This window comes from Rattus norvegicus, chromosome 13 (assembly GCF_036323735.1).
Source record: "Rattus norvegicus strain BN/NHsdMcwi chromosome 13, GRCr8, whole genome shotgun sequence".
Classification (NCBI taxonomy): domain Eukaryota; kingdom Metazoa; phylum Chordata; class Mammalia; order Rodentia; family Muridae; genus Rattus; species Rattus norvegicus.
The window spans coordinates 102,940,800-102,968,424 of NC_086031.1; the positions used below are offsets into that span (position 1 = coordinate 102,940,800).

Below are 27,625 nucleotides of genomic sequence, written 5' to 3' on the forward strand. Positions count from 1 at the left end.
GACTTGGGGTTACTTGTTCAACAGAGGTTGGTTTGATGCATTAGGCACTGTTAAGTGTACTATTTGCGGACATCATTTACATGCTCATGAAATTCAAATGGGGTCACTTTTTAAGTAGAGTAACTGTAGTAGAAATGGAGGCCAGGTCAATCAAGCCTGTGGTTTCTCGCCTACCTCAGTATAAACAGATGGTTACTGAATGAACCATCTAAAAGTGATTTTGTATTTTAATGTTCAAATTCCATGGGCTCCCTATAGGACCAAACTGAAACATATATGCAATGTATCCAGACATATTATTTTCATGGCCCTGTTACCCTCCTATATGGCTGTGTGACACTTTGCCTAGCTACAGAAATTAATAAATCCCTGGGTTGCTTTTGCAGTAGGCTGTGGAGTTAGCCCTGGGACACATGTCAGAACGCTTGAAGCAGCACCAGTGGGTCTAATGCCCCCTCTCCTGAAGGCTCTGGGGTCACATTGCATAGAGGTGAAGTGGACGCCACCTACGAGACCCAATGGAATCATCACCAGCTATGTCATTCACAGGTGAGCGGTTTGCGATTGGGGCCGTGCGCCATCCCAGGGCTGCAGAATCACAGGCATGAGCCACATGCACAGGGGACAGAAGGGCATTCATGTTCTCGGGGGCACTTACGTGTGGAGACTGTGTTGGAAGCTGTGACCTCTGACACGTTGCCCAAAGACCAGGACCCACAGTGTGACCTTTCCTTGAGATCTGTTTGACAGTTGAAACCCTAGAACTCTTCGTTTCTGTTTTGTTTGATCTGGTTTTTGTTTTGTTTTGTTTTATCTCTGTGACTCCTACCCTGCGTGCTACGTGCTGCTGTCTTTGTTTCTCCTCATCGTGTTCATTTTACTTTGCTTCTTTGTGTTTGTGCAATTCTAGGGGCCAAACCAGGGCCTCACACATGGTAAGCAAGTGTTCTACCTCTGAGCTGTATCCCCAGCCTGTCCATCCAACTTTAAAGCCTCTTTCCTTGGATGGCTAATGCTATATTTCTCCTCATCGTGTGCAGGATTTACTGCATGGATATCCCTAATGTAAGGGAAGTGAAAGCAGAAAGAGAGGAAATGGGAAAGTCAGGAAGGGCAGCTGAGGAAGGATGAGGTGGGCTGAAGATGAGGAAGGGTGAAGGTGGAGGAGAAGAGAAGGGAGCAGGTAAGGAGAGGGAAAGGGAAGGGGAGGAGAGTGAGGGGAAGGGAGGGGAAGGGAGGGGAAGAGGAGAGGAGAGGAGAGGAGAGGGGAGAGGAGGGGAGGAGAAGGGAAGGAAGGGGTGAGGAGAGGAGGAGAGGGGAAGGAAGAGGGGATGGGAGGGGAGAAAAAGGGAGAGGGAAGCAGAGGGGATGGGAGGAAAGGAGAGGAGAGACAGACATACAGAGGGAAAGCCCTGTATGCTTGACACCTACCATAGAAAACACAGGCAGGTGTGGCTGGCAGGCAGTGTTGCACATGAAGCTCCACTCCAAAAGCCACAAAAGTGCAGCCTGCCCCCTCCCCCTCCCCCACCATCCCACCCCCTGCTTTCGAACCCTCTGGTAGTCTCTCTAGCATTTTCCACTGTTCTTTGTTTGGTCCATGTGCCCTTGGCAATGGCTGCTATAAGCATTAGACCCTCCTTTAGTGGTCAACTAAGGGTTTGTAGGCAAAACAAATGGGAATGGAGAAACTGTGATTACATTTAGGCTATGTCACCTAAAATGGGCAAGCCCAACTTCTCAGCAAACAGTGACTTGAAAACTAATGTTTCTGATTCACATGCACGTGGCCATACGAAACCAGCCGACAAGACCGTGCCCTTTACACTAGTACTTTACTACAGAATCTTAGCTATCCGGCCTCCAGAAGTCCTTTCCTCCCAACCGCTTAATGCTAACTGCACAGGAAAGGTGCATCAAAATCCTGTTCTGAACGCGGGGAAGTAGCCACTGTCAGAGAGCCGGACGCAGCTCCAGTCTGTTGGTTTTTGCAAACCAAGCTCATGATTACAGTGAGCCTTCCGTGGCAGCTACAGCAGAGGGAAACAGGAACCAGAATGCAGAAAGGCCGCTTCAATGAAAAATACTGTAAATTGAACTTGACAGCGTTTGATGGCATTTGATTATTCTAGTCACAGGCAAACAATGATATAAAGAGGAATATGAAACAGAATGTGTTACTGCCTAGCGGACTCCGACGCAATAAACCTTCCCCCGGTGTGACACAATCACTTCACCATCATAATTGTGGCCTGTTTGATACCTCCGAGTACAGCGGAAGGGCGCTGACTGACATAGATACATTTTGTTTTTTATTTAAAGTGAAATGGAAATGGTGCACCGGGGCCCCAGATACAATCGTTATTTTCACCTGCCGAGGCATGAATCACTTGGCAGTTATTCCGGCTGAAGCTTAAATGTGCTTAGACAACAACAATATCAAATTTTTCTTAGATAGCTGCAGAAGAAAAAAAATCAGAAATTTGTAAGGACAGAAATAGCATGTAGACGCACAGTTCTTTTTCATCCTGCGACGACGCAGGGCCCCTCGCACGGCTCCGGCTCGAGCTTGCGGTGCTTCTGAGGAGCTTACACCATGCAATTCCCACTTCATCACTCGCGTCCCTTCTGTCACCGAAGGAATCACATTCAGCCAAAACGGAGACAAGGCTTGGCCTATGCAGATGTTTCCATCAAATCGCAGGAAGCTAACGTGCCTGTTTCATTTTGAAAACACCGATCCCCACCCACCCACCCCGAATTACTCCCCGTCCCCTGTAATTCTCTTCTGTTGTTTTAATATTGCGCCTACGTATCATACGGCTAAAAATAGAAAGTACCTGCCCTAATAAGGAGGTAAGATGTTCATGATCTCAAGAACAAAACAGAACGGTCCACGTGTCACTTGTGTTTCTCATCGTTGGGACTCAGGGAGGAGGGGTTCAGTTCCGCTCACAGTTACGTGGGTGGGGAAGGCGTGGTACCATTCCAGGTAGACAAAATGGCTTCTATCCACAGCAGTGGGGCATGAGTTGGCTTCTTCATGTCCCATTAGATCAAAAAGAGGAAGCTGAGCACAGCCACAGCTCTCGTCTCTGCTCCTAATCCCATACCTCTGCCAGCCCACACCCCAGAGGTTCCACAACCTCTCAAAAGCAGCACCCCCATTGGAGACCAAATGTTCCAACACTGGGGTCTGTGAGGAGCATCCCATATTTAAATCACCATAACCTATTAATGACAGACTCTTTAATGTGAATGTCCCAACTTAAATTTCCAGTCACCTAGGCTGCCTGGTTGACTCCATGCAAGTCATAATGGAAGTTTTGTGTAAGGGTTTTCGTAAACAGTGAGGAAGTTTGGAGTGGTGTTTGATTACTTATTTACTATCAAGATGCAGGCAAGGCCAGCCTGCATGGTCACCTCTTCCTCAAAGAGAGGCTGGTTAGGGTAAAGATTCTTCAGTCTGACCACTTCATCAGGTCCATAGCCTATAAATGGTGAAATTCTCACCCCTTGCATCTACAAAATCCACCCACGATGCTTCCTTAGGAATTGGCAAAGCACTTAGTAAAATTACGTCCGCCCACTAGGAGCTTCCATGTAAACAGAGATGAAATTACATAGTGCTCACAGCCTGGCAAACCTTCCCTCTTAAATGATAATGATATTCGAACTGTCTATGTGCATTAGAAGTCGAAAGTGCGTACAAAGACACTTTAACACTGTGGAAAGGGAAGGAATGAGTAAGATGAAGCTTCCTTTGGGTCCTAAGAATGACTTTAGGTTTGTGTTTCCAAGCAGGGAACAGAAGCGATTGCGTAGAATGGATGGACAAGCTGAGTTGTCTGAGGAAAGGCGACCATTAAGACAGAGAAACACTGATGAACTCTAATTCATGCTGTGTGAAAAGGCAGACATGGGCTTTGAGTTAGATGATAAATAGCTTAGCTGTATACACACACCAAGGGACACGCAGCTCTTTAAACTTTAATTCTTACTACTAAGGATCTTATTTCTACCTAACACAAGCTAAAGTGTGATGAGTGACAGAGTGTGGGGCATGGAAACGTTCGCTGGGAACTTGAGAGGTGCGCTCCTTACGTTTCATTACTGTGACAGAACACCGGAACCAGAAGGGGTCTGTGGACAAGCGGGTGTCTTTGGGCTCGTGTTCAGAGGGGAAGGGGTCCATAACGTTGGGGGACAGGTGGCAGCAAGAAGCCAGAGTGAGAAGCTGAGAGAGCACATCTTTAACTACAAAAGGAGGCAGAGGGAGACCTGAGAGTTGGGGAGACTCTAGCCTCTCAAAGCCCACTTCCTTCCTCAAGGCTGTGCCTACTGACGGCTCCATAACCTTCCCAAATAACACCAGCAACCGGGGACCCCGAGTGTTCACATATCTGAGCCTCTGGGGGGTTGTCTGTTTGCTTTTCAATCAAACCACCACAATAGAGTATGTCTGTTTTCAGAATATTCATGGAACATTTCATGATGCCCATGTTATTGAGACTAGTCCTTCCAAAATAAGACCTTGGTGACTGCTGACATTTTAAAAGAAACATGTTTAGTAGGAAAGAGTACTTAACCACAGCAGTGTGAAAGGTCGCTCGTATAACTCATCCTTATAACCTCGCTAGGACATTTGTAATCACTATGAGTGGATGTAAACACCGTCATTTAGTATATTAGCATTGATGTATTATGTTCTCTTTTATGTAAAAACAATCACATTTCCCGGACTCCTCTCCTGGAGGCTTCATGTTTATTGGTCTATGATCTTTATGCAGCAAATCTTTGTGTGATCATATTAAAAATTACACTTGATTATTTCTTCCGATTCTTTTATGGCCCTTCCCATTCCTAAAACTGAAGTTAATTTTGTGAACAGGCATAAGATAAGAATCCCAGTCTTTATTAGAAAAGAGTATGTCATGAATTGTCAGTTTGATATGCCACCTATTCGAACTTCATTATTTAGTACATTTAAGGAACACACACACACACATGCATACTTTATATATATAATATATATTATAGCATATAATATATAATTCATGTATGTATAAATATATATGTATTTATATGTGTTGTATATATTATATAAAATATATACATATATAAAAATAATATACATATGTATAAATAAACAAATATGTATTTATATGTGTATTGTGTATATTATAAATATATTTATACATGTGTACTATATAATACATATGTATGTCATAATATATACAGCATACATATATAAATACATATATAATACACATATGTATATACATGCAGTATACATACAGAAAGACACACAAACATGCTGTGGTAGATAGAATTTAACTGACTGGCGGTGAAGGTATTATAGGTGTCAGTAAAATAAGAAAACTCCCCCATGCTAAAGTCCACAGTTAAGCACTTGTCATGTGTAGCTAGTGCTGGAGTTGAAAGTACTCCTGGAACAGACTTGGATCATCTGGATGTTGACTTCAGAGGGACAGGCCAGGCTGATGGACTTAGGTGCTTGGGGGTTCTTGTTGTTGTTGTTGTTGTTGTGTGTTTTCATATCGAACTAAGGGTACTATAGAGGAGCAACATGATCACAGGAAGAACATGGGCTGTGTGACCACAAGATGTGTCCCCGCCACGTCCCGGTGGTGTGGGTAGTAACTTGGGTCACCTATAGATTTATGCAGATTGGGCTCAGGAACATGAAGGCTGACTGACCTCTGCAAGATTTATGGGAAATAGTCAAATGATGCCCGTGAGGTACTCCATTAAATGCAAAGCAACAAGAATTAGGAAGCAGAACTGGACGTCATGGATGCTTCTTGAAGAACAAAGGGGGACTCTTGGTGACAAAAGAAGCAGGCTCTGTGCCTAGTGCCTAGTGTGTCTGCTTCTCTTTAAGAAAATTGGGTTTCTCTTTGCATTTAATGGTAGAGGAAAGTGTCTGGATTATTAGACACCAAAATAATGACAGCAGTACGTACCTCACGTGACGGTATGAAGGGTCTTCTCACCCCTCCTACTGTTTTACTATCGTCTCATTCTCACAGCCAGTGTGGTAATGTTATGTGGCCAGTGTTATATGGGGTGGCAAAGGCAGAATCGCAACTTGACTGAATCCAGAAGCAATCTGCCATTGCTCTCCATGATTTTCCTTCTTTCTCTTTCTGTAGGCCTCATCACTTTCTATTAGCAATCAAGGTGTAATCAGAGAGAGAGAGAGAGAGAGAGAGAGAGAGAGAGAGACAGAGAGAGAGAGAGAGAGAGAGAGACAGAGAGAGAGGGAAAGGGAGATGGAGGGGGGAGGGAGGGAGGGAGGGAGGGAGAGAGAGAGAGAGAGAGAGAGAGCGCGCAAGAGAGAGGGACAGAGAGAGCAGGAGCGTGCCCAATTACTTTAACCAAGGGATTTAATGTTGGTAGCCATGTGGGATAAATGTGTAAATTAGGTAACTGAAAAGAGAAGAAAATCCAAGATAACTTGGGAATAGGAGGCACCTTAGGGGCTGAGGGATGCAGGAAGTGGACCAAGTTATTAAATCAGAGAAACTTAGAGGCAGAGCCCTGAGCAACTGGGTCCCAGCATTCCAAGGGGAGTGTCTGTGCCGCGCTGGCTCCTCGGGGAAACAGGGAAACTTAGCTGTTTTCTCAAGTGAAACTAACATCATACTGGACACACCTCCTCTTCCCGAGTGGGAGATTCCTTGCTGGCAAGATGCTCAGAGTAACAGCTACAGAAGGAAACAAGAAGAGAGACAGTTCCTCTCGCTTGCAAGTCCTGCTCCCACTATTGACAGAACTCAGCGTCAAGTTCCTTGATGAAGCAGAAATGGAGACCTCAATCTCCACGCTATGTAATAAGTATATTTAAAATGTTTAAAGAAGGACATTTTATACACAAAGAGAGAGCAAATGACTGTGAAAAACCTATACTTTCTGGATTCCTAATTCTCTTCATTCTCCTCCTAGCGAGAGGCAACACGAAATCACCTGTTTCTGAAAGAGCGGTCCGAGTATGCTGTATGTAATGAATGGTCCATGCATGCGACTGTCCACTGATTGCTGAGCATGCAGTCCGAGAATACACACTATTCTGGAAGAACATGACTATGCCCACGAACAGTTGACACCCAATAATTAGGAAAAGGAACGTGTTCTCCTCAACCTCTTCTCTGGGCGTGTTCAGATACAAAGAGAACCTGGCTTTAACACCATACATGGGTTATGGCGTGTTGTCCTATACTATTAATTTATTAAGAAATCAGTATAAGAAATAATTTCCCAGGCTTCACCCTTCCATTGCTTTGGCAAACACACTTGAAGCTACCATCACAATGTATCCCTGAAATAGCGCAGATTCTTAAAATTCCCCCTCAGACAGCCTTTTCTCGTGTCATTTTTTAAGAAAACCATGGCTACATCTCAATTTGGGAGTTCACGAGATGTTTAATAGAAATTAATTGAATTGTCATAGCAAGTCTGAAGTTGGACAAAACAGAAAATGTAGTCTTCCGGTAGAACTCTGATCAGTTTGCTTACACTGTCCTATCCCTAGCAGTTGCGTTCTAAAATGCTAATCAGAGTCCTTGGCTGTGAGTCCTGGGATTCTCCTGAGAGCCCTTACACACCCAATACCTCAGATATGCAGCAGGCACAAGAGACAAGCTTGGCACACCCACATGGGATGCATAACCTGGTCCTTGAGTGGAAGCAGGTCACAATGAAGCCACAGGTCAGCGAGGTGCACCTGACGCCTCTCCAGCTCGCCGTTGCTCATCCTTAGACCACGGTGATTAGGAGAAGCATCCGATTCCCAGCATGAAAGACTTTCCACATCCTGCTCCTGTTTTGTGAAAGGTGCTGTCGTTTGCTTTGTCTTAATCACCCTCCGAGTTTTGATGGGGCCGGTTAATCTGATGTGGCAGCCTGTATGTTCCCCAGCGTCTGAGGAGGGTGTTAATTAAAGACTTCCAACAGCCTGGAAAATATTGATTTATTCAACACTCTCTTCTCCACTAGAGACTGAGCTGGAAGACGAGGGCCCTGCTTTTCCTTCCATTCTTTGTCAGCCTAGCTCTCTACTTCAATAAAATATAAGAACTGATAAAGATGGGGCCAGAAGGCAGAAAGAAATCATGAGGTTATATACCTTTTAGCCACTCATTTGAGAAGTAGATGCTTGAACCCCTCATGGACACTGGGATCATGGAGATGTAACAGGTCCAGTTCCCTTCCTGTCACATGTGTGTTGTGATTTTATACCAGAATAAGCAAAAATCTGTTCCCAACTCAACATCAGATACGTGAGGCCATCTTAAATGGCACATTGTTTCTCTTGCCTCAGTATTTATTGGTTTATATATTCAATACCAAAAGACAATGCATCCAGCTGAGTTTTGTGAGCAGTGAAACTTTAACTGTAAGGTGACTGAGTGACCTTACATTGGGAGTTAGAAGAATGTTTTGAGAGAATTCTGGACTGTGATAGGTTTTAGGAGACATCGAAATCGTCCTCTGTCCGTTAAAACTCTCAAACTCAAGCTTCTGGTCCTGTGCTTACCATGTGGTCTCCATTTGCACACAGTTCTGTTTCATGTTCCCAACCCCCCATCCTCTTGGTATAGCCGCCTCCTCTCCTTCTCCCTGCTCCTGAGTCAAAGATGGCGTTTATGTGTAGTTCTTGATCTATGACCACAAGTGTATTAAGAAGTAATGATAATGAGACTGTTTCCTGCCTTGATGGGGTATGGTTTAATTAAGATTAATTTTAATGGAGAGAAAATGGTAAGAAATCTGTCCACATACTCTTCAACCACCCTTCAGGCAAATGCAAGGCACATCACTCTAGGTAAACATCCAGAAGAACTGTGGGTTCTCCAGTTTAGCAGGACTGAATGAGCACTGGTGGCTTGAACCCATGGTGCTGGGAGGTCTTGAGGTGGGGCTTCCAAGGTCTGTACTGATGACCACGGGCTGTCCACTAAAACCCACAGTGGGCCAGCCCACGGGATCTGGGCATAGTGATCCCCATGCAGCAGAAGGATCAGCCGTGCTGTGCTTTGCAGTCACCACAGTCACATCAGCTATCACAGAGTCATATGGAACCTCAGGCATGGGTAACATCAGTTAGCGAGAGTCATATGGAGCCTAGCATAGTCTACTTACCAGAGGCTTAGGATTCCCCAGACACCAGTCATTGTACGTGCAATCCCATGGTTCTGTGCAAGGGTAGACCTGAATAAGGCTGCTGTGCACTCGCCTGTGATCTGCTCCTCATGTGGAGGGGTGAAAAGCATAAAATAATTCTCCATGTACTCGAAAAAACATGCAAATTGTGACCTGGTGTTGATTTACTGAACCATTCCCAGCTCAGTTAACCAGATCTCACAGGCGTGCCCCACTGTTTATTTCCCAGGTGACTCCAGACCTTGTCACCTTGACAGTATTAGCACAGACATAGAAAACATGGAGAAACATTTCACCAAAGCATGATATATGCTCCGAGGTTCTAATTCTCAAACAGCGCAGCATTTGGTCCCTCGCACTGCGTGCATTGTTCAAGAGAAGATGATATAGCAAAATCTGATCGCTGGTTCCTCTTCTCACAGCTCCAACAAAAGCCTGAAGCAGTAGCCTAAGGAAAGAAGAGTCTGTTCACAGTAGGAAGGGGCGGTCCCTCAGGAGGGAAAGGCCAGTGGCAGGCAAGAGAGTCCTGTTACCTCCATAGTCAAGAAGTGGAGAGGTGCAAGAGTGCCTGTTACAGCCGGAGTCCAGCCTAGAGGTGTGGACGCTGGTACTCAGAGTGCTTTCACCTTTTTATTCTGTCCAGGAGCCCAGCCCGTGACATGACGCCACCCACAGATGGGGCTTCCCAGTTCACCTGACCCAATTTAGACATTTCCTCACAGACTGGCCCAGAGCTAGCTTTGTCTCCTATGGAATGCTAGAACTTGTCGCATTGACAATATCAATTCACATATTAAGCATCATGGCACCGTGTTGTCTAAATTTTTATATCTTTTATATTTACATGTTTTTTATGACCTGTATGTACTTTTCAACACACACACACACACACACACACACACACACTGTCAACTACATTAAGAAAATGGCCTTGAGTAGACCTCCAGCATATTCCTGTTCAAGAACAGTTATCAGGAAGACAATCTTCTTGATAACCAAGATGAAGAGGAAGGAATCCTAATCACCAGTCTGTCTGTCTGTCTCTCTGTCTCTGTGTCTGTCTGTCTGTCAAGCTGTTTGAAGTGTCTGGGTGTTATACGACTTCCTTGGTTCTTTTGCAGGCGTCCTGCTGACACTGAAGAGGAGTCTCTGCTCTTTGTCTGGTCAGAAGGAGCTCTTGAGTTCACTGATGACACAGACACTCTGCGGCCTTTTACCCTGTATGAGTACCGAGTGAGAGCCTGGAACTCCAAGGGTGTAGTGGACAGCCCGTGGTCATCAGTACAGACCTTGGAAGCCCCACCTCAAGACCTCCCAGCACCATGGGTTCAAGTCACCAGTGCTCATTCAGTCCTGCTAAACTGGACAGAGCCAGAGGCCCCCAATGGCCTTATCTCCCAGTACCATGTGATCTACCAAGAGAGACCAGATGAGGCAGCGCCCGGCAGTTCTACCGTGCATGCGTTCACAGTGAAGGTAAGAACTTAGAAGCCATAGCAAGCCCCCAGATTATCCGGTTAACAGGTTATAATTCATTTCCCTATCTGCTTGTCATTTTCCTCACTTAGAACATAAGTATATGAATTTTTCATATGTGAAAATCAGCAATATGGTCCTAGGAATAAGATAATAAATTAAGTATGAGGAGTATTTGGGGACCAGTTGGCAGACCAGAACTGATTTGTATTACTACAAGTAAATAAATGGATCTCTGTGCCTGATTACCTTTACAAACCCACTAAATGGGAATAATTCAGGATGCCCCTCCAGACTGCATAGGAATGATGTCAAGATAAGAACGTGTAATTTTCTAGTATGTCAAAGAATCAATCTTACACACGTATGTATGTCTACACACACACACACACACACACACACAGAGGGGGTCATAATAGTCCATGTGCTGGAAAAGACACATGTGTTCTAACAGGGTATTAATTATTCTCTCCTGACCTGTTGCCCCTGATGCATAAAACAGTTTCATTAGTTCACCTAATATTCCCTGCGAGTTTTCTTTATGCAAAATACTCATGTTCTATGAGAGACGCGGAATTGTGGTGGTCTTTGTATCAGACACTTTTGTATAGTTTTGTAGAGATGAGACCCTATATAGTATAGGCTCTGTACTATAGTGTACTATAGTGTCCAGTCTCCTGGGATTTAGATCCCACACACCACCACTTGTCACTCATGAGTCACAGTCTAAGAACAGGTATCCCACAGAAAGCATTGCTCAGGAGATCAACTGGAAGCACTCAGGCTGGAGAGCCTGTATGCAGAAAAATGAAATGTTCGGGTTTTCAAACTAGGCTCAGACACCAACGGCCAACCCTTGCAAATAAGGAGATGTCTAGGTAGTGTTGAATATTACTTTTTAATATTAAAGCCAGTTGCCTGTGCTTTAAGCCTATTGAAGTCCAAGCCAAATGAAGGTAAGGAGTTTGTGTTTATCAGGATGGAGAAACAGCCCGAGTTTGGGTGCTGTGGTGTAATTCCAAGAGAAGCCTTGTAAGGGGTGGTAAAGCTTTGCATTGACTGCCGTCCTTACTTTTCTCGTATGACCCAACAAAAAGCAGCAGGAGAGACATCAGCGTGGATGGCCTCATCTTTTTCCACAATTGATATTTTGTTCTCCTTTTTGACATTCTCTTCCTATCAGCCTTTTCCTATTTAATTTCCAGCTCCCTCTTTATAAGCAGTAGTAGCCACTGTCTCACACAGAAGCCATCATTCAACTGATAATTTGACCTGCAGGGAAATGCTATTTTTATAAACCATATTCTTAGAACGTGTACTCTAATCCTTCACCTGTAAAGTAACTTTGGTTAAAATACTGAAACACTGTGATAAATATATTTTCATCAAAGGCACCAGTAACAATGACCAAGCCTTGTTCTTTCAACATATAACTTCCAAGAGTATATGCCTAATCATATATTCTCCCCAGGTCTACTGCAGTTCCTTGGGGAGATTACTATGAGTCACTGCTTATGTGGTTTTATTATAAAACATGCCTTAAGAATCTGATGGATGTGAGAACTCTGTCCTTTGTTTGTTCCGCTGGGTTCTATTTATACATTGCTAACATGTTCCCGGAAGAGAAGCCAGCCGGTGGCCTCAGGCTGAAAGCTACACATGGAAGGCTTCCTGTCATTGACTTCAATGTCCCCATCTTGACAGAGCCATCATGAAGCACTTTCACTATTGTTCTAAAACTTGCTATCTATACAATGCAGAAGAGACTGGCCAGCATAATCAAGGTATATGTAATATCCCACATCTTATTTTTCAATGTGCATATTCATCCCAAGTGACCTTCGAACATTCCGGATCAATGACCCCAAGAGCAAGACACCCCCCTCCCCCAGAGATTTGGTTGGGTTCATCCGGAAAGCTCCATCTGAGTTGTTCAAGCAACCAAGGCCAGCTTCCATAAAGCCAGGACTCAGACTCTGGTCACCAGGCCAAATCCCCAGGGCATAGTCACCATGACCTCACATGGACTGACATTCTGAATGAGATCATCAGAAAAATAGGCCATGGTCTATGACTCTCATCTTTTCCTACATTCCCAGTGTAGAGGCTGTGTTTAACCATATACGTATGTATGTATATAATATATACTATATATGTGTATGTATATCTATGTGTGTGTATGTATATATACATACATTGTGTGTGTAAGAAAGAGAGAAGGAGTGGGAGAGAGGGAGAGAGGGGGAGAGAGAGAGGGAGAGAGAGAGAGAGAGATAGCAAAGGCCACTGTGGAAGAAAGAGCTTACACATCCTGGTCAGAGCCTATCATGAAACTCAAGGTAGAAACATGGAGGTAAGAAGTGAAGTAGAGACATCAGAGGAATGCTCTCACCAGCTTGCTTCCTGTGGCTCAGTCATCTGCTCTCTTATACACCCCAAGGCCAGTCTGCTGCTCAGGAGCGGCTCCCCATCTTGGCTGGAGGGAGTGACCAACTGACTTACCCACAGGGCAGTCTGATGGAGGAGGCATTGCCTCAGTGGAAGTTCATCTTCCAAGATCACCTTGGCTTGGGTCAAGTTAACAAAAATCTAACCATCACACTATTATAGCCAAATTTCTTCTCCAAAATTTTAAGCCTAATTTTTTTTTATTTGTTCGTTTTCTGAACAACACATCCTCCCTGTACTGCTGCAGCGATCTTTAGGATCAAGCAGATTTAATCATGGTGGATAAACAGTCATTGGACACTATGTTCCTTATCAGTATTCAGTGTTGGGACCTATGAGACTGAGTCAAACAGTGATTGGGTAGGAAGGTAGGCGATCAAATGTGAGGCACAAGTTATTAGCAGGACATTGAGATTTCCAAGCCCCTCACTGCTGGCTGTCTTCTGTCTCAGCACATGGGACTCCATTTTAAATGTTGCTCCAAGACTCCTCCTGGATTTACTTGCTTTGGCGAAAATTTTCCCCAGCAAAGAAATGATGTTTACTATAAATGAGGCCCCGGAGCAGGACACTGTTAGAAAAGCAAAGCAACCCAGACTTGTGAAAGACATCCCAAATGTCACTCATTTGGTCCCTTGATTATTGTCCCACATATACTCAAGAGACCACCAAAATTTCACCACCCATGATGTAAACCCATCCCTAGCTTGCCCAGGTCCCCCCAGAGTTGTTTAGAAGCAGGTGGAGGTTGCTGGGGGAGCCACATGAAGCAGGTGTGGTAGAGCCATGAATCCTGCTGGCAGTGGCAGTGGATGGAGAACAGGCAGCGGGGGCCCTCCATGGGGGTGAAGAGGAGATATCTTGGCAGGAGGAGCAGCAGCAGCAGAGGCAGCAGGAGAGGAGAAATGGGAACTCTGCGGCTTTTAACGCATCCTGAATTTCTCTCCCAACATCGCAAAAAGCCACCTCTCTTTGAGTCTAAGCTGGTCTCTCTGAAGCAAAAAGACCAACATTCTTAGGGTGTCTTCACATCTTTGTAGACTTCCTTACTGGAAACAGGTTTCGGGTACAAATCCTTAAACTTACTTCCCCCATTAACTCTGTGATGGATGGTGCTGTGTCAGAGAGGCTGAATTTAGCCTCTCTTGGCATGCAAGAGTTGCATGGTACTGCTTGCGGGAACACTCCTGGCGAGGCTGGCGAGGCTGCTCACACCACTCAGGTCTGTTTGCTTTTGCTCACTGGCACCTGCCATCACCTTGGCACCTGTCACCGCACTGGCAGAAACAACTTGGGTTTTAAAGGCAAAGGGGTTTTACTTACTAGTCGGTGCTCTAAGTCCCTGCTTGCCCTACAGATTATAGAACACTGAGCCCAAAGCATACCTTTGCCCATCCCCTGATGGTTTCTCGCTCCATACGTAGAATCAGACATAAGGTGCCGATGAGATGAGCGAGCGATTTGGGTCACTAAGAGTTGGCTTCTCATCTGGGCATAAAATCCAGAATTACAACACTAGTCTCTACATTCCGGCTGCCAAACTCCCTTTCCCAATGTCAAGGAGGAGGTATTTAAAATTTCCTCATGTGCTTGGCCCAGATCTCCTTACCATTAAACAGATTTGTAGCCAACACCCATTGTGAGAGACTTCATAATTGCCCTATTACGAAAGGTTTGTGAGTGAATTGATGGACTCAACTCTAATCCCGTTTTCGCCAAAACGAAATTATAATGTAAAATATCATTGCTTCTTACGCATGATCTTACATTGGCTGTAGCTGTGACCATGTGGCATTTCTCAGCCTTTCTTCTGCAAACCCATTTATCGGGTGGCGGGAACGCTCTGTAAGATGGCTTCATTCTAGAAGGGTCTCTCGGGTTACAGACAGTGGTAAGGAAAACACTTGGCAGCTGCACCTCAACTCCCTTGCACGTCTGTCCTTTAGAGAGGTTTTTCACACTTTCTAGTGTAACTGGACCATTCTTTCTATTACATGAAGGATGCAGAACATGTACACACTAGCATCATACAAAGCAGTGAATCTCATCATCAGGGTATGTTTGGTCTGATGTTGCGTTCTTGTTCACAAGCCTTGCGCGATCTCCCTTCACCTACTCCTCTGTAAAACCTTTGTTTGGCTCCTTGTACTTGATTCTGACCAGCTCCACTAAGATTCCCTTATCTACCCATCAACATTGCCAAAGGTGGGTCCCACAGTCTATCCTTGAGTTGTCTTCACTGCAAAGCACTGACTGAAGAAGAACGCGCTGGTTTAGAGAGGAGACACCATGGTCCCGTGACTCTTCCATTTTTGGTTTTCTCTTCTTTCGCTGATCTCAGAATCGTGGGAAGGGGGGGAGGAAAGGGTGAGGGGGGAAGGAAGCGAGAGAGGGAATGTGGGAGGGTCAGAAAGGAAGAAGGGAGATGAATGATGGAAGAATGAACAGATGATAATGTTCTAATTCGTCTTCCATTGCCACTGCCATGCAGGTGGCTCATGGGAATTATATCTGCAGGTTATGTACAGGACCCCATGCAACACCCATGCCCCATACTCCTCTGACAGAGGCCAGCCTGATGGTGTGCTTGGTTGTTCTTGTTGTTTTCATTGCTGTTGTTTTCATTGTTTTGTGTTCCTTTCCTAGCAGTCAAACCCACAGCTTCTCTTTTGTCCCCACCCCCAACCCCAGCTAACGTCCCAATCTGTCACACTGATAATACTTTTTAGCATCTTTGAGGCCTACAGAACACTTACCTCACCAATAATGGAAGTGTGTATTATCCACAGTTATCTTTCATAGGAATGTCTGTTACCAGTCACACCTCAGCCTCAGAGCTCACTGAATAAGAAGCACTCGGCTTCTGTGTTGGGTCATGACCATCAAATCTTAGAATTGCATTAAGAGCCTACAGACACCCTTCTCCATCCATGAGGTTACATCCAAAATACCCCAAGAGTCTCTCTTCCCATCGGAAGCTCCATGCCAAGAGTAGAGTGTCAATCATCTCTTTCTTGGGATTCTCAATTCCTCTAAATAGTTCTCTGAGATATTTATCCCAGATATTTTCACAGAGCTTGGGGGGGGCACTCACTATATGCCCACCCCCAGAGAGAAGGGAAATAACCAGTGATCTCACTCACCAGCTGAATCCCCCTCTTTGAATGGCTTTTCATGAGCCCAGACATGCTTTCCCAACCACCAGAATGATTTACTTTGTGTGTATGTATGTGCATGCCATAGTGTGCAGACGGAGGTCAGAGGACAATTCGCTAGTGTCAGTTCCCTCCTTCCATCTTGTGGACCAAAAGTCCAGCTCATCGCCGAGCTTTCGGGCAAACGCCCTGGCCCATGTGCCTATCTCAGGGGTCCAAACTTAGATATTCTTTTATGTAGCTTACCTTACACAGACCTTCAGAGAAGAGGAGACCAAAGACTGATCTTTAAGATTTATAGTTCCAGTAGATGTCATCACCACTTACTTAACTTGCTTTGTAATCCAGGTTGGCCTAGAACAGGCAATCCTCCAGCCTGTCTTTACAGTGCTGGGATGTATAGGCAGTAATCACCACAGCCAGCTCTGGTCATTTGTTTTTCTAAGCTAAGCGCACGATCCCCCACAACAGATATGTTTCACACCCTGTTGTGTAACTGCATTGCCTCATCGTCCCTCTGGCTGCTCAGTCAAGCCTGGTCATCTCGAGACCTTCCCTCTTCCTTGCTGCCATATCCGATCCTCCCCTAAATCCTCCAAACTGTGTCCTGATTCCTTCTTAAAGACCACATAGGATCTGCACCCTCATCATTTCTTCTGCCTAGAACAGTTTTGCCCTTACACATCATCCTTCTTACACTCAGAGTCCGAACTAAACTTTCCTGTATCTCACAGGGCTATTGCATTAGCTAACTCACTACATACAGCACTCAGTGTGCAAAGCACTGTGAATGGCAACGTAGCAACCAGAAACTTTAGGTGTCCTGGATCTGCAATGCTGAAATAAATGGGCCAAGGCGGTTAGCATGGTGGTTCACACAGAACAGCTAAACTAACTGGCCCTGAGTGTAAAACCTGGCTTTATATTCGCTGCCACCTTGCAACACAAATCTGAGTTCACAAATTCAGGGAATTCCCTAAGTACCAGATTTGGTTGGGTCTCTTTTATAAGTTGCTAAGCAAGAATGTGTTGCTCCCTGCATCTGTGTATGTGTGTGTGTGTGTGTGTGTGTGTGTGTGTGTGTGTGTGTGTGTGTGTCTTCCCTGCCACAGTGGAAGCCTGCCTCCAAGACCCCTGCTGTATCCCTCAAAGGGCCCTGCCCTTCCTTTAGATCTCAGCTGGTATTAACAGGTCCAGCCTCCAACCCCTCCCCCGACACTTATTCCCCAAATTACACAAATTGGTATCACCATTGTCAAACAGCAGGCTCTTGAGGCCTAGAGGACAGTAGGCGGGGACACTCAGAGGCCTTTGGCCCAAATATGATGCTTCTTTTTGGCTTTTAACTCAACTACAAAGACACTTCACTCAGACCCCCCAATAAGAACCCCCAAGGACCCCCGATAAGCCTTGTCTACAACGCATGAGAATCTAAAATGAACACAGCAATGGGCCGACGTCATAAATTCAGGACATACGCCAGTTAGCAGAGACAGCAAGCTGTAAATGGCAGTGAAGGGCAGAAGTTAATTGAACTATTCTGCTCTTGTCACCAGTGGAAAGTGGCCACTACCTGAGACAAGATGGCTGCCCCTGAAGAACCCCATTACAGCCCCGAAGTCACCTCCTTGGCTCTGCAAGGGCTGATGGGTGAGGGGCTATCATACACAGATGACCAATTCTTTATGGTTCACAGCCGATCAAAGCGAAAGTCAGCAGCTGTTCAGGACAAGTGACCACTGTAACGGCTGTAATATAACCCACTAAATAGAGAGGGAATTGCAGCAGAGCAAGAGGTTAGCCGTGATTATCGGCAGGTGAGTGCTTTATTGAAGTTGAAAGACCATTAACATTGATAGAGTAATTATTTCAACTTGAAAGTAATTACCTTGATGGGTGATAACTTCTCCAGTGTTCCCAGATTTGATTGGGCCAAACAATTGTGAGCTCCTGAAGCCTAGAAAAATATTACAACAATACTGTGGCTTCTAAATTACTGGAACCACTACTGGAGAATATTCTAATCATGCCGACCAGTGAAAAGATTTCGCCTTACACAAGCTGCTGACCTCTCATGGAGGGAGAGACATTTCCCTTTTAATCCAAAGGCAATGACCCACACCCACCACCTGTGAACGGTATGTGCCGGGCTTGCAAATGAATCTTTTGAACTCCTTATCATTTTATAAGGTAAAACATCTTGGGAACTTTGTTTTGTTTTGTTTTGTTTTGTTTTGTTTTTAACTTGGCTATTACAAGGCAGAAGCCGCTAGCATCCTCGGTCCTATGAGTTGGGAGAAGAACAGAGGGAATATTTTCTGTCTGTGTCTTAGAGGGTTTAAGTTTGCACAAATTAATTATCTGATAACGACATTGCACCGATTGAAACTTCTAGAATCCAGACGAGGTGGATCAGAGATCTCAGGTACTGTTGGGGAATTTATGTCTTTCAGTGGCTTTCTGGCTTGGCAGTGTTGAAGTCCGCTACGACTCTGTTCTGACTAGAATGCTTTCTATATATGTACAGCAACTGTACATCAACAAACAGTGAAAGTTGATCTGGGCAGCGGCTCCTTTGAAAGCTCACGAGTATGTGAAGGCTGCGTGCTATTTGCAACTTCTGACTGAACATCAGACCTAATCCAATGATCATAACCAGGACATACTATAAGGCTCACCTATTTGTTAGCTACTTTGGCATTTCTTCTGAGACTCTGTGGGAACTAGAGTGATACGAAGGGAAAGAGTTTGTTTCTTCACCTGCCTGGAAGAGCTGGGGAAGGAGAAAAGGCAAGAAACATTGTAATAAGCATCCACCTGCCGGTGCCCAGGCACTGACTGTGAGTGTGGATGCCTAGGAGAACTAAGGAGGGTCTTGACTCATCTACCCCATTCCAGGCTCCCACTGATGCACACACCCATCCTACATGACCACAAGCCACGGACAGGGCAAACACAGGCATCACACCTCCGAGTCCCACTGTCATCAGAGAGAGATGGGACTGCACCCTTCAGCTCCTCCTGATTCCTGAGATGTGTCTGTCACCTAGGCAGGGTTCAGTCGACGACCTACCAAGAGATCACCATCTTTTGACAGTATTTCCCAGTATTGTTTTTCTAATTAATGCCTTAGGGTCTCCCAGGGATAGAACAGTTTCCGCTGGATGTCTAAGAGCCAACAGGGAATGTTTCAACCAAGCAGATAGTGGGTTACCTCCACCTCCCTAACTTGGTCTGAGTTATTGTCCCTACACAGAGTCATTGGGGTGACCTGCCCCCCCAACCCCCGCCCGCCATGCCAAGAGAGTTCTGAGAACTGGCTTGGATCTGGTAAAAGACAGAAGGTTCAGAATGAAGCCATCCCACCTGGGGAAGTGATAGGATTTATAGGTTAAACTGTAAATGTTACCACTAAGCCGACCAGAGTAAAGAGAACTGACGACATAATATCACGTCTATAGCAATGTGTCCTACACAGCCAGGCTAAAGAGTGCATTGAAGGGGCTGGGGATTTAGCTCAGTGGTAGAGCGCTTGCCTAGGAAGCGCAAGGCCCTGGGTTCGGTCCCCAGCTCCGAAAAAAAGAACCAAAAAAAAAAAAAAAAAAAAAAAGAGTGCATTGAAGAAGCCCCACAGGTGCTCTGAATTCAAATTAAGTATAATAACTCATTTTTAAAACATTTTATAGGATACCTAGATTATTAAGTTATTCACATTACCAAATCAGAGAATTTTAATCCATTCTAAAGGGAACATTGTCTAACCCTAAAAGATAATGGTCTAGACTAGCTGGTAAAATGACAGTGTATTTTTAACAGATGTAAATGTTACCTTTTGACAAGACACAAGTAATGAATTTTATCATATAAGTTCCTATTGGGTGATTATGACCCAGAGTTTTATTTTTGCTCAAGCAATTACTAAAGTCATGGCTGGATACCTATGCCCATTAGTGGCTTGTTCTGTGTTGGGGTTTTTTTTTTTATGATATTATTGATCTCTTGCTGAGCTGAGATTCAGGTTTTATGCCAGATAGCTTGATTAATGGGTTGGTTTCTATAAGTGGACTGAATGGGGATAGAAAGCCGGGGCAGCCGGCTCTGCCAACCCCAAATCCGTCAAGACGCATAGCTCATTATGAAACAGTTATCAAGGATACATGAAAAATTAATTGGGCTCAGTTTGATTCTGAAAAGAATCGGCTTTCTCCTCCGTGCCCCCCCCACCCCTTCCAGATGTTCTGTGCCAGCCCCTGGAGGAACAGCAAAGGGAGATGTATTAATACATTGTATTGATTAGATCAAGACCCCTGACAGTTATTTGTAGAGATACCATCTGGCCGCTGCTCGAATTCCTTCACCAAAAACAGGACGTGACATGTTATTAATCTCAACTCTCTAAGTATAGACAGTTGCCTTTTCTGTTAAAGCACATTTTACCATTCCGTAGGAGATGGAGACAGACCTGAAGGGTGCAGAAATTAAGGTTATTACACAAATTGAGCCATATGGTCCAAATATTTCAGCAAGAAAATTGCCAGGCAATAAAAATTGCTCCTGCCTTCCTAATGGTGTAAATTACAGTTTAACCATGGCTCTAATGATGTCCTTCTGCCGCGCTTAACTACTGTTACATGAAGGACATTGTTTTAAAAATATAAAAAACAAGTAAATGCCAGCAGCGTGTTTTACAATCTGTTAGTGTGTCATTAAGAACACTGTCAGAAATACATACACATAACGGCAGCCAAGCCAGCATACAAAGAACTCAATCAGAAAGACGGAGTATTTTGAAAACTACTCTAATGTCAAGTATGCGGAACCTTCTGGAAGTTTTTCAGGAGAAGAGCCCTGTCTAGGGCTTTCTTCTAACTCTCCATCTCGCCCATCAGCAGTATTTTTGAAAGCAAGCTCCGCAGCTCATTGGGAGTCATCAACCTGTGTGTCTTAACCTGCAGCCTTCTGCCCTCCCACATAGATAGGAAAGGAGGAGTAGAGAGGAGGAGTGACCAGATCCCAGCCAAGGATGCCTGTGGACCTCTCTAAGTTCATCTGCTGTTGGCCAGAAGGGACAGGACTCCACTCCCTCCTCATCAGTAACTAGTATTCAAAGTGTCATCTTCCTGTAATTCCGAAGCAAGCAGCCCTGTCAACCTGGACACACACCGTATTTAAAAGCAGTCTATTTTTATGCCGTTAAGAATCACAAGACCCGGGGTTGGGGATTTAGCTCAGTGGTAGAGCGCTTGCCTAGGAAGTGCAAGGCCCTGGGTTCGGTCCCCAGCTCAGAAAAAAAAAAAAGAATCACAAGACCCGATTGAGACTTCAATTCCTCCTCCCAATATTCTCATGTTTATTAGATGGGGGAAAAAAATTCTTGAAACATGGTCTGTTAGGTTAAACTTCCAGGAGAAAAAATTAGTACAATAAGGCGCATGTAAAATGGGGGGGTAGGGAGGGGGCTTTAATTCCTGTTTCTTTCAGTTCTCTTTTTGTTTGTTTTTTGTTTTCTCCTCCATTCCCCCCAAGAGGAAAGTTTTGGTGTTTAATTTACTCTTGAACTAAAAAGTGAAAAGAAAGAAAAGGGAAAGAAAAAAGGAGGGAAAAGAACCACCCGGAAACAAAGAGTGCCTCATTTGCATAACATTAATATTCATGAGGGGCCTTAAGAAACTGCCTCTCACCAAGTCAAGGGCAGGGAGAGTGATTGGGAGTGTGTTTTATGGGAGTGTTCTTTACATGGCTGCCCGCCTGCTATACTTGTTTCAAGTTTTTGTTTCTTAGAACATGCGTGTGCGCGTGCAATCGGAGGACGACCCTGTATTTGGTTCTTTTCTACAATTATGTGAGTTCCAGGCATCAAACTCCACTCAGGAGGCTTACACAGCAAGTACTGTTACCTACTAAGCCATCTAACTGCCACTCCTATGCCTTTCTAAAACATCACCCTCAGCAAGGTCAAATCTAGCCCAAACAGCCACAGTCGTCTGCTCTTTTTCCCCCCAATACTCTGTCGTGCTTTCCTTGCATGTGTGTATGTGTTTGTATGGCTATGTACATGCTCACGTGTATGGATGTGTATAGATGTGGAGTCCGTGGGTTAATAGTAAATGTCTTAGTCCATTGCTCTCCCCCTCTTTGTAAAAAACAATATTTGAGGCAGGGTCTCACTGTGTATGCCTGACCTGGAATCCACAGAGATGTGCCTGCACCTTAGGACTTACTCTTCTTGGTCTCTTGGCAACCTGGAGCTCACGTTCTGACTGGTCTGGGAGCTCCACAAATCTGTTTTTCTCCGCCCCCACCCTGAGGGCTGCGGCTGCAGATGCCCGCTGCACCCAGCTTTTTTGTGGGTGCTGGTTATCCAGCTCAGGTCCCCAAGATTCCCCCCTGCAGACACTTTCACAAACTGAGCCAACTCCCCAGCCCCAACTTTCGTTTTCTCCAGAGCACTCAACTTCATCTGTTGACCTGTTTTATTTTTCCATCCTGTTTCCTGCTTGTCTTCCTGACCTGAGTGTGAGCCTGGGCTCTGGGGCTATTCCCTATGGCCTCCTCTTTACAGCACCTAGAAAAATGCCACCTTTACAAAGACCCTTGTTAATGAATCATGAATTAACGAATGGCTAAAATCCAATACATAAGAAGCAGCTTGTCTTTTATTTCTGGTTCACCCCCAAACTACTATTATATTCTAGAGATTGAAAACAAACAAAAAACCCTCCCTGAAGTTTTCTTTTTTTTATCCCAGAAGGAAATCTATGTATTCACAGCTGAATCATCTTTATATTCCAATTTCAATCCATAAGCCAAGAACTGTCTATATAAATAGACGAACACGTCACAAACTGACACTTCATTTTATCCCCTCCCATCCACCCCATGGAGTGTCAGCACCTATAACAATTAGTGGAAAGAGAGAAGCTCAGAGACAGCCCATGGTGTGTGCAAGGCCACACAGCGGACGACAGGGTTATGACTCAGCTGGGGCTCTATCCAACTGTCAGTGCTTTTGCCCTGTGTCATATCACCTCTCGTAGCGGTTGCCTGAAGGAACAAGATGTTATTTTTTAAAAAACTAAATATCGATGAAAACCACAGAAGTCAGATTCCACATGGTTTGATATGATTCATTGCCTGGAATGAACATAGTAAATGATGTATAAAATATTGAGTGCATTAGAAATCACTTGGGCCAGGAAAGTTCAGAGTCCGGAGAGACTTAGACTGTATACTAGATTCAAGAAGGAGGAGGAGGAGGAGGAGGAGGAGGAGGAGGAGGAGGAGGAGGAGGAGGAGGAGGAGGAGGGGAGCAGGAAGAAGAAGATAAAGAAGAGGAGGAGGAGGAGGAGAAAGGTGTAGTAGACAGGATTTTTTTGTTTTTGTTTTTTATTAGTTATTTTAATTATTTCAAATGCTATCCCCTTTCCCAGTTTCCCCTCCTTTCTCCTCCCTCCCTCTATGAGGGTGCTTCCACCCTCTCCTGCCTCAGTGCCTTAGCATTCACCTACCCTGGGTCATCAAGCCTCCCCAGGAACAAGGAGCCCCCCTCTCAGTGATTCTGATAAGGCCATCCTCTGCTAGGTGTGCTGCTGGAGCCATGGGTCCCCCCTTGTGTTGGCGGTTTAGTCCCTGGAAGCTCTTGGGGGGGAAAATGGTCTAGTTGGTTGATATTGTTGTTCTTCTGTGGGTTTGCAAACCCCTTCAGCTCTTTCAGTCCTTGCCTAACTTCTCCATTGGGGTCCCCAAGCTCAGCCTGATGTTTGGATCTGCATCTGTATTGGTCCAGCTCTGGCAGAGCCTCTCAGGGGAGAGCTACACCAGGCTCCTGTTAGACAGGATCTTGATTTCATCAGTGACAGCAGCAGGTCTAGTTTCAAAGGTCTGATGGCAACGTTGTATTTCAAGATGATAAGAGGTGCTGTTTTTACAGCCAGTCCCCGCCTGTCCAGTTGGTAGTAAACTAAAGACTTTTTAAAATGTATCTAAATAAACCCCTCAGATGAGACTGCCCTGGGCGGTGGTCGGCAATTAGAGCCAAGGGTCTGGGGTTAGCAAGCAAGGACTAGAGATTGGCTATGGTTCTGACCATACAAGGTGAAGCGGGAAGGTGGTAGTACTTGGTTCAGCTCAGTGAATAGTCATCAGCAGGAACTAAATATAGATATAGATATAGATATAGATATAGATATAGACATAGACATAGACATAGACATAGACATAGACATAGACATAGACATAGACATAGATATAGACATAGATATAGATATATTTCTACCTGTGTCATATCTGGACCGACTAGTCTACAATTAAATTTTTAAAAAATATAATTATAGTAAATTCTAAAATTACCACAAGAGCACATACTTATAATCCCAGTCTTCCCAAGGCTAAGTCAGAAGAATATGAGGTTCTAGGGCAGCCTGGGCTACATAGAGTTTCAGGCCAACCTGGGCTAAATAGTATTACCCTATTTCAAAATGATTTTTTTCTCTCATTGCCTCTCTATTCCACAACAGAATATCCCAGAAACTGTATCCCTTTAAGAAAATGTGTTAGTTCTCATTCATAACCAAAAGAGTTTGCAGCAGTGACCCCAGAGTTCAGATGGCAAAGGGGAAAGGGAAGACAAAGACAGTCAAGAAAGGCTAGTCATTGAGTAACTTCAGAAAATTTCCTCACTGAGAATATCTGCTGGAGTTTACAGTTGTTTAAGGCAGCTTACTTTGTGCAGTATTCAACTATATCCCAAGCATCACGGGGTATGCATGGGGCGACGTTAACATTGACTTGTGACAGTGCCTGTCTTCATCTTACTAACTTTCAACAAAGAGCACAGGTCCCTTGAAAGTACTGAAGGCCCGAACCCAGTATTTGCGTCCCTAGAATAACCAGGTGAAAGGCGTGATAAACCAGCCTCTTGACTTGTAGACCCCTGTCCCGGGACCTGCACTGCTGTCTCTTTTACCTGATCTTGTGTTGCCTCTGATCTACAAGAAGCCACAGGGGATTCTTTTTTTTTTTTCAGTTACTACTGTACTTTATTGTGTTCAACCAAATCACCATGTTACAAAAATAGCAAGCTGCCATAATAAAAAATAAGGCTCCTCTATCCAGCACCAGATAGCATCATTTTACTTTCAAGCCTAGAAATTGCACACTTGTGTATAAACCAACCGAAGATGAGGATTGAGAGTTCATCTTGGTGGATTTTTCCTTTGATGAATATGAAGTGTCCTTCCTTATCTTTTTTGATGACTTTTAATTGAAAATTGATTTTATTTGATATTAGAATGGCTACTCCAGCTTGCTTCTTCTGACCATTTGCTTGGAAAGTTGTTTTCCAGCCTTTCACTCTGAGGTAGTGTCTGTCTTTGTCTCTGAGGTGTGTTTCCTGTAGGCAGCAGAATGCAGGGTCCTCATTGCGTATCCAGTTTGTTAATCTATGTCTTTTTATTGGGGAGTTGAGGCCATTGATGTTGAGAGATATTAAGGAATAGTGATTATTGCTTCCTGTTATATTCATATTTGGATGTGAGGTTATGTTTGTGTGCTTTTCTTCTCTTTGTTTTGTTGCCAAGATGATTAGTTTCTTGCTTCTTCTAGGGTATAGCTTGCCTCCTTATGTTGGGCTTTACCATTTATTATCCTTTGTAGTGCTGGATTTGTAGAAAGATATTGTGTAAATTTGGTTTTGTCATGGAATATCTTGGTTTCTCCATCTATGTTAATTGAGAGTTTTGCAGGATACAGTAACCTGGGCTGGCATTTGTGTTCTCTTAGGGTCTGTATGACATCTGTCCAGGATCTTCTGGCCTTCATAGTTTCTGGCGAAAAGTCTGGTGTGATTCTGATAGGTCTGCCTTTATATGTTACTTGACCTTTTTCCCTTACTGCTTTTAATATTCTTTCTTTATTTTGTGCGTTTGGTGTTTTGACAGTTGTGTGACGGGAGGTGTTTCTTTTCTGGTCCAATCTATTTGGAGTTCTGTAGGCTTCTTGTATGCCTATGGGTATTTCTTTTTTTAGGTTAGGGAAGTTTTCTTCTATGATTTTGTTGAAGATATTTACTGGTCCTTTGAGCTGGGAGTCTTCACTCTCTTCTATACCTATTATCCTTAGGTTTGATCTTCTCATTGAGTCCTGGATTTCCTGTATGTTTTGGACCAGTAGCTTTTTCTGCTTTACATTATCTTTGACAGTTGAGTCAATGATTTCTATGGAATCTTCTGCTCCCGAGATTCTCTCTTCCATCTCTTGTATTCTGTTGGTGAAGCTTGTATCTACAGCTCCTTGTCTTTTCTTTTGATTTTCTATGTCCAGGGTTGTTTCCATGTGTTCTTTCTTGATTGTTTCTATTTCCTTTTTAATTCCTTCAACTGTTTGATTGTGTTTTCCTGGAATTCTTTCAGGGATTTTTGCGATTCCTTTCTGTAGGCTTCTACTTGTTCTCTAAGGGAGTTCTTTATGTCTTTCTTGAAGTCCTCCAGCATCATGATCAAATATGATTTTGAAACTAGATCTTGCTTTTCTGGTGTGTTTGGATATTCCGTGTTTGCTTTGGTGGGAGAATTGGGCTCCGATGATTCCATGTAGTCTTGGTTTCTGTTGCTTGGGTTCCTGCGCTTGCCTCTCGCCATCAGATTATCTCTAGTGTTACTTTGTTCTGCTATTTCTGACCGTGGCTAGACTGTCCTATAAGCCTGTGTGTCAGGAGTGCTGTAGACCTGTTTTCCTGTTTTCTTTCAGCCAGTTATGGGGACAGAGTGTTCTGCTTTCGGGCGTGTAGTTTTTCCTCTCGGGCATGTAGTTTTTCCTCTCTACAGGTCTTCAGCTGTTCCTGTGGGCCTGTGTCTTGAGTTCACCAGGCAGGTTTCTTGCAGGGGAAAAGTTGGTCCTACCTGTGGTTCCAAGGCTCAAGTTTGCTCGTGGGGTGCTGCCTAAGTCCTCTCCGCCACGGCGGCAACCGGGAAGATCTGGGCCGCTCTTTCCGGGAGCCTCCGTGCACCAGGGTTCCAGATGGCGTTTGGTGTTTTCCTCTGGCGTCTGGATGTGCACAGAGTGCAGTCTCTTCTGGTTTCCCAGGCGTGTCCGCCTCTCTGAAGGTTTAGCTCTCCCTCCCACGGGATTTGGGTGCAGAGAACTGTTTATCCGGTCTGTTTCCTTCAGGTTCCGGTGGTGTCTCAGGCGCAGGGGTCCTGCCGCTCCCGGGCCCTCCCCTACGGGAACCCAGAGGCCTTATACAGTTGCCTCTTGGGCCAGGGATGCCACAGGGGATTCTTAAAAGTAGCTTTCTGGGTCTAGGGAAGTAGCTCAGTCAGTGAGCAGGAGGACCCAAGACCCATCCCTCAGAACCTAAAGAA

The 27,625-nt window shown here is 44.6% G+C and overlaps 1 protein-coding gene across 1 annotated transcript in view; it reads left to right on the top strand.

Moving 5' to 3' along the window:
• Positions 1-27,625, top strand: part of Ush2a (usherin) — a 666,448-nt gene that overhangs the window by 572,017 nt on the left and 66,806 nt on the right. Inside the window, exons 59-60 of the mRNA NM_001302219.1 lie at positions 387-549; positions 10,308-10,662. Coding sequence (NP_001289148.1) covers positions 387-549; positions 10,308-10,662 — 518 coding nt within the window. The remainder of the gene's footprint in view (positions 1-386; positions 550-10,307; positions 10,663-27,625) is intronic.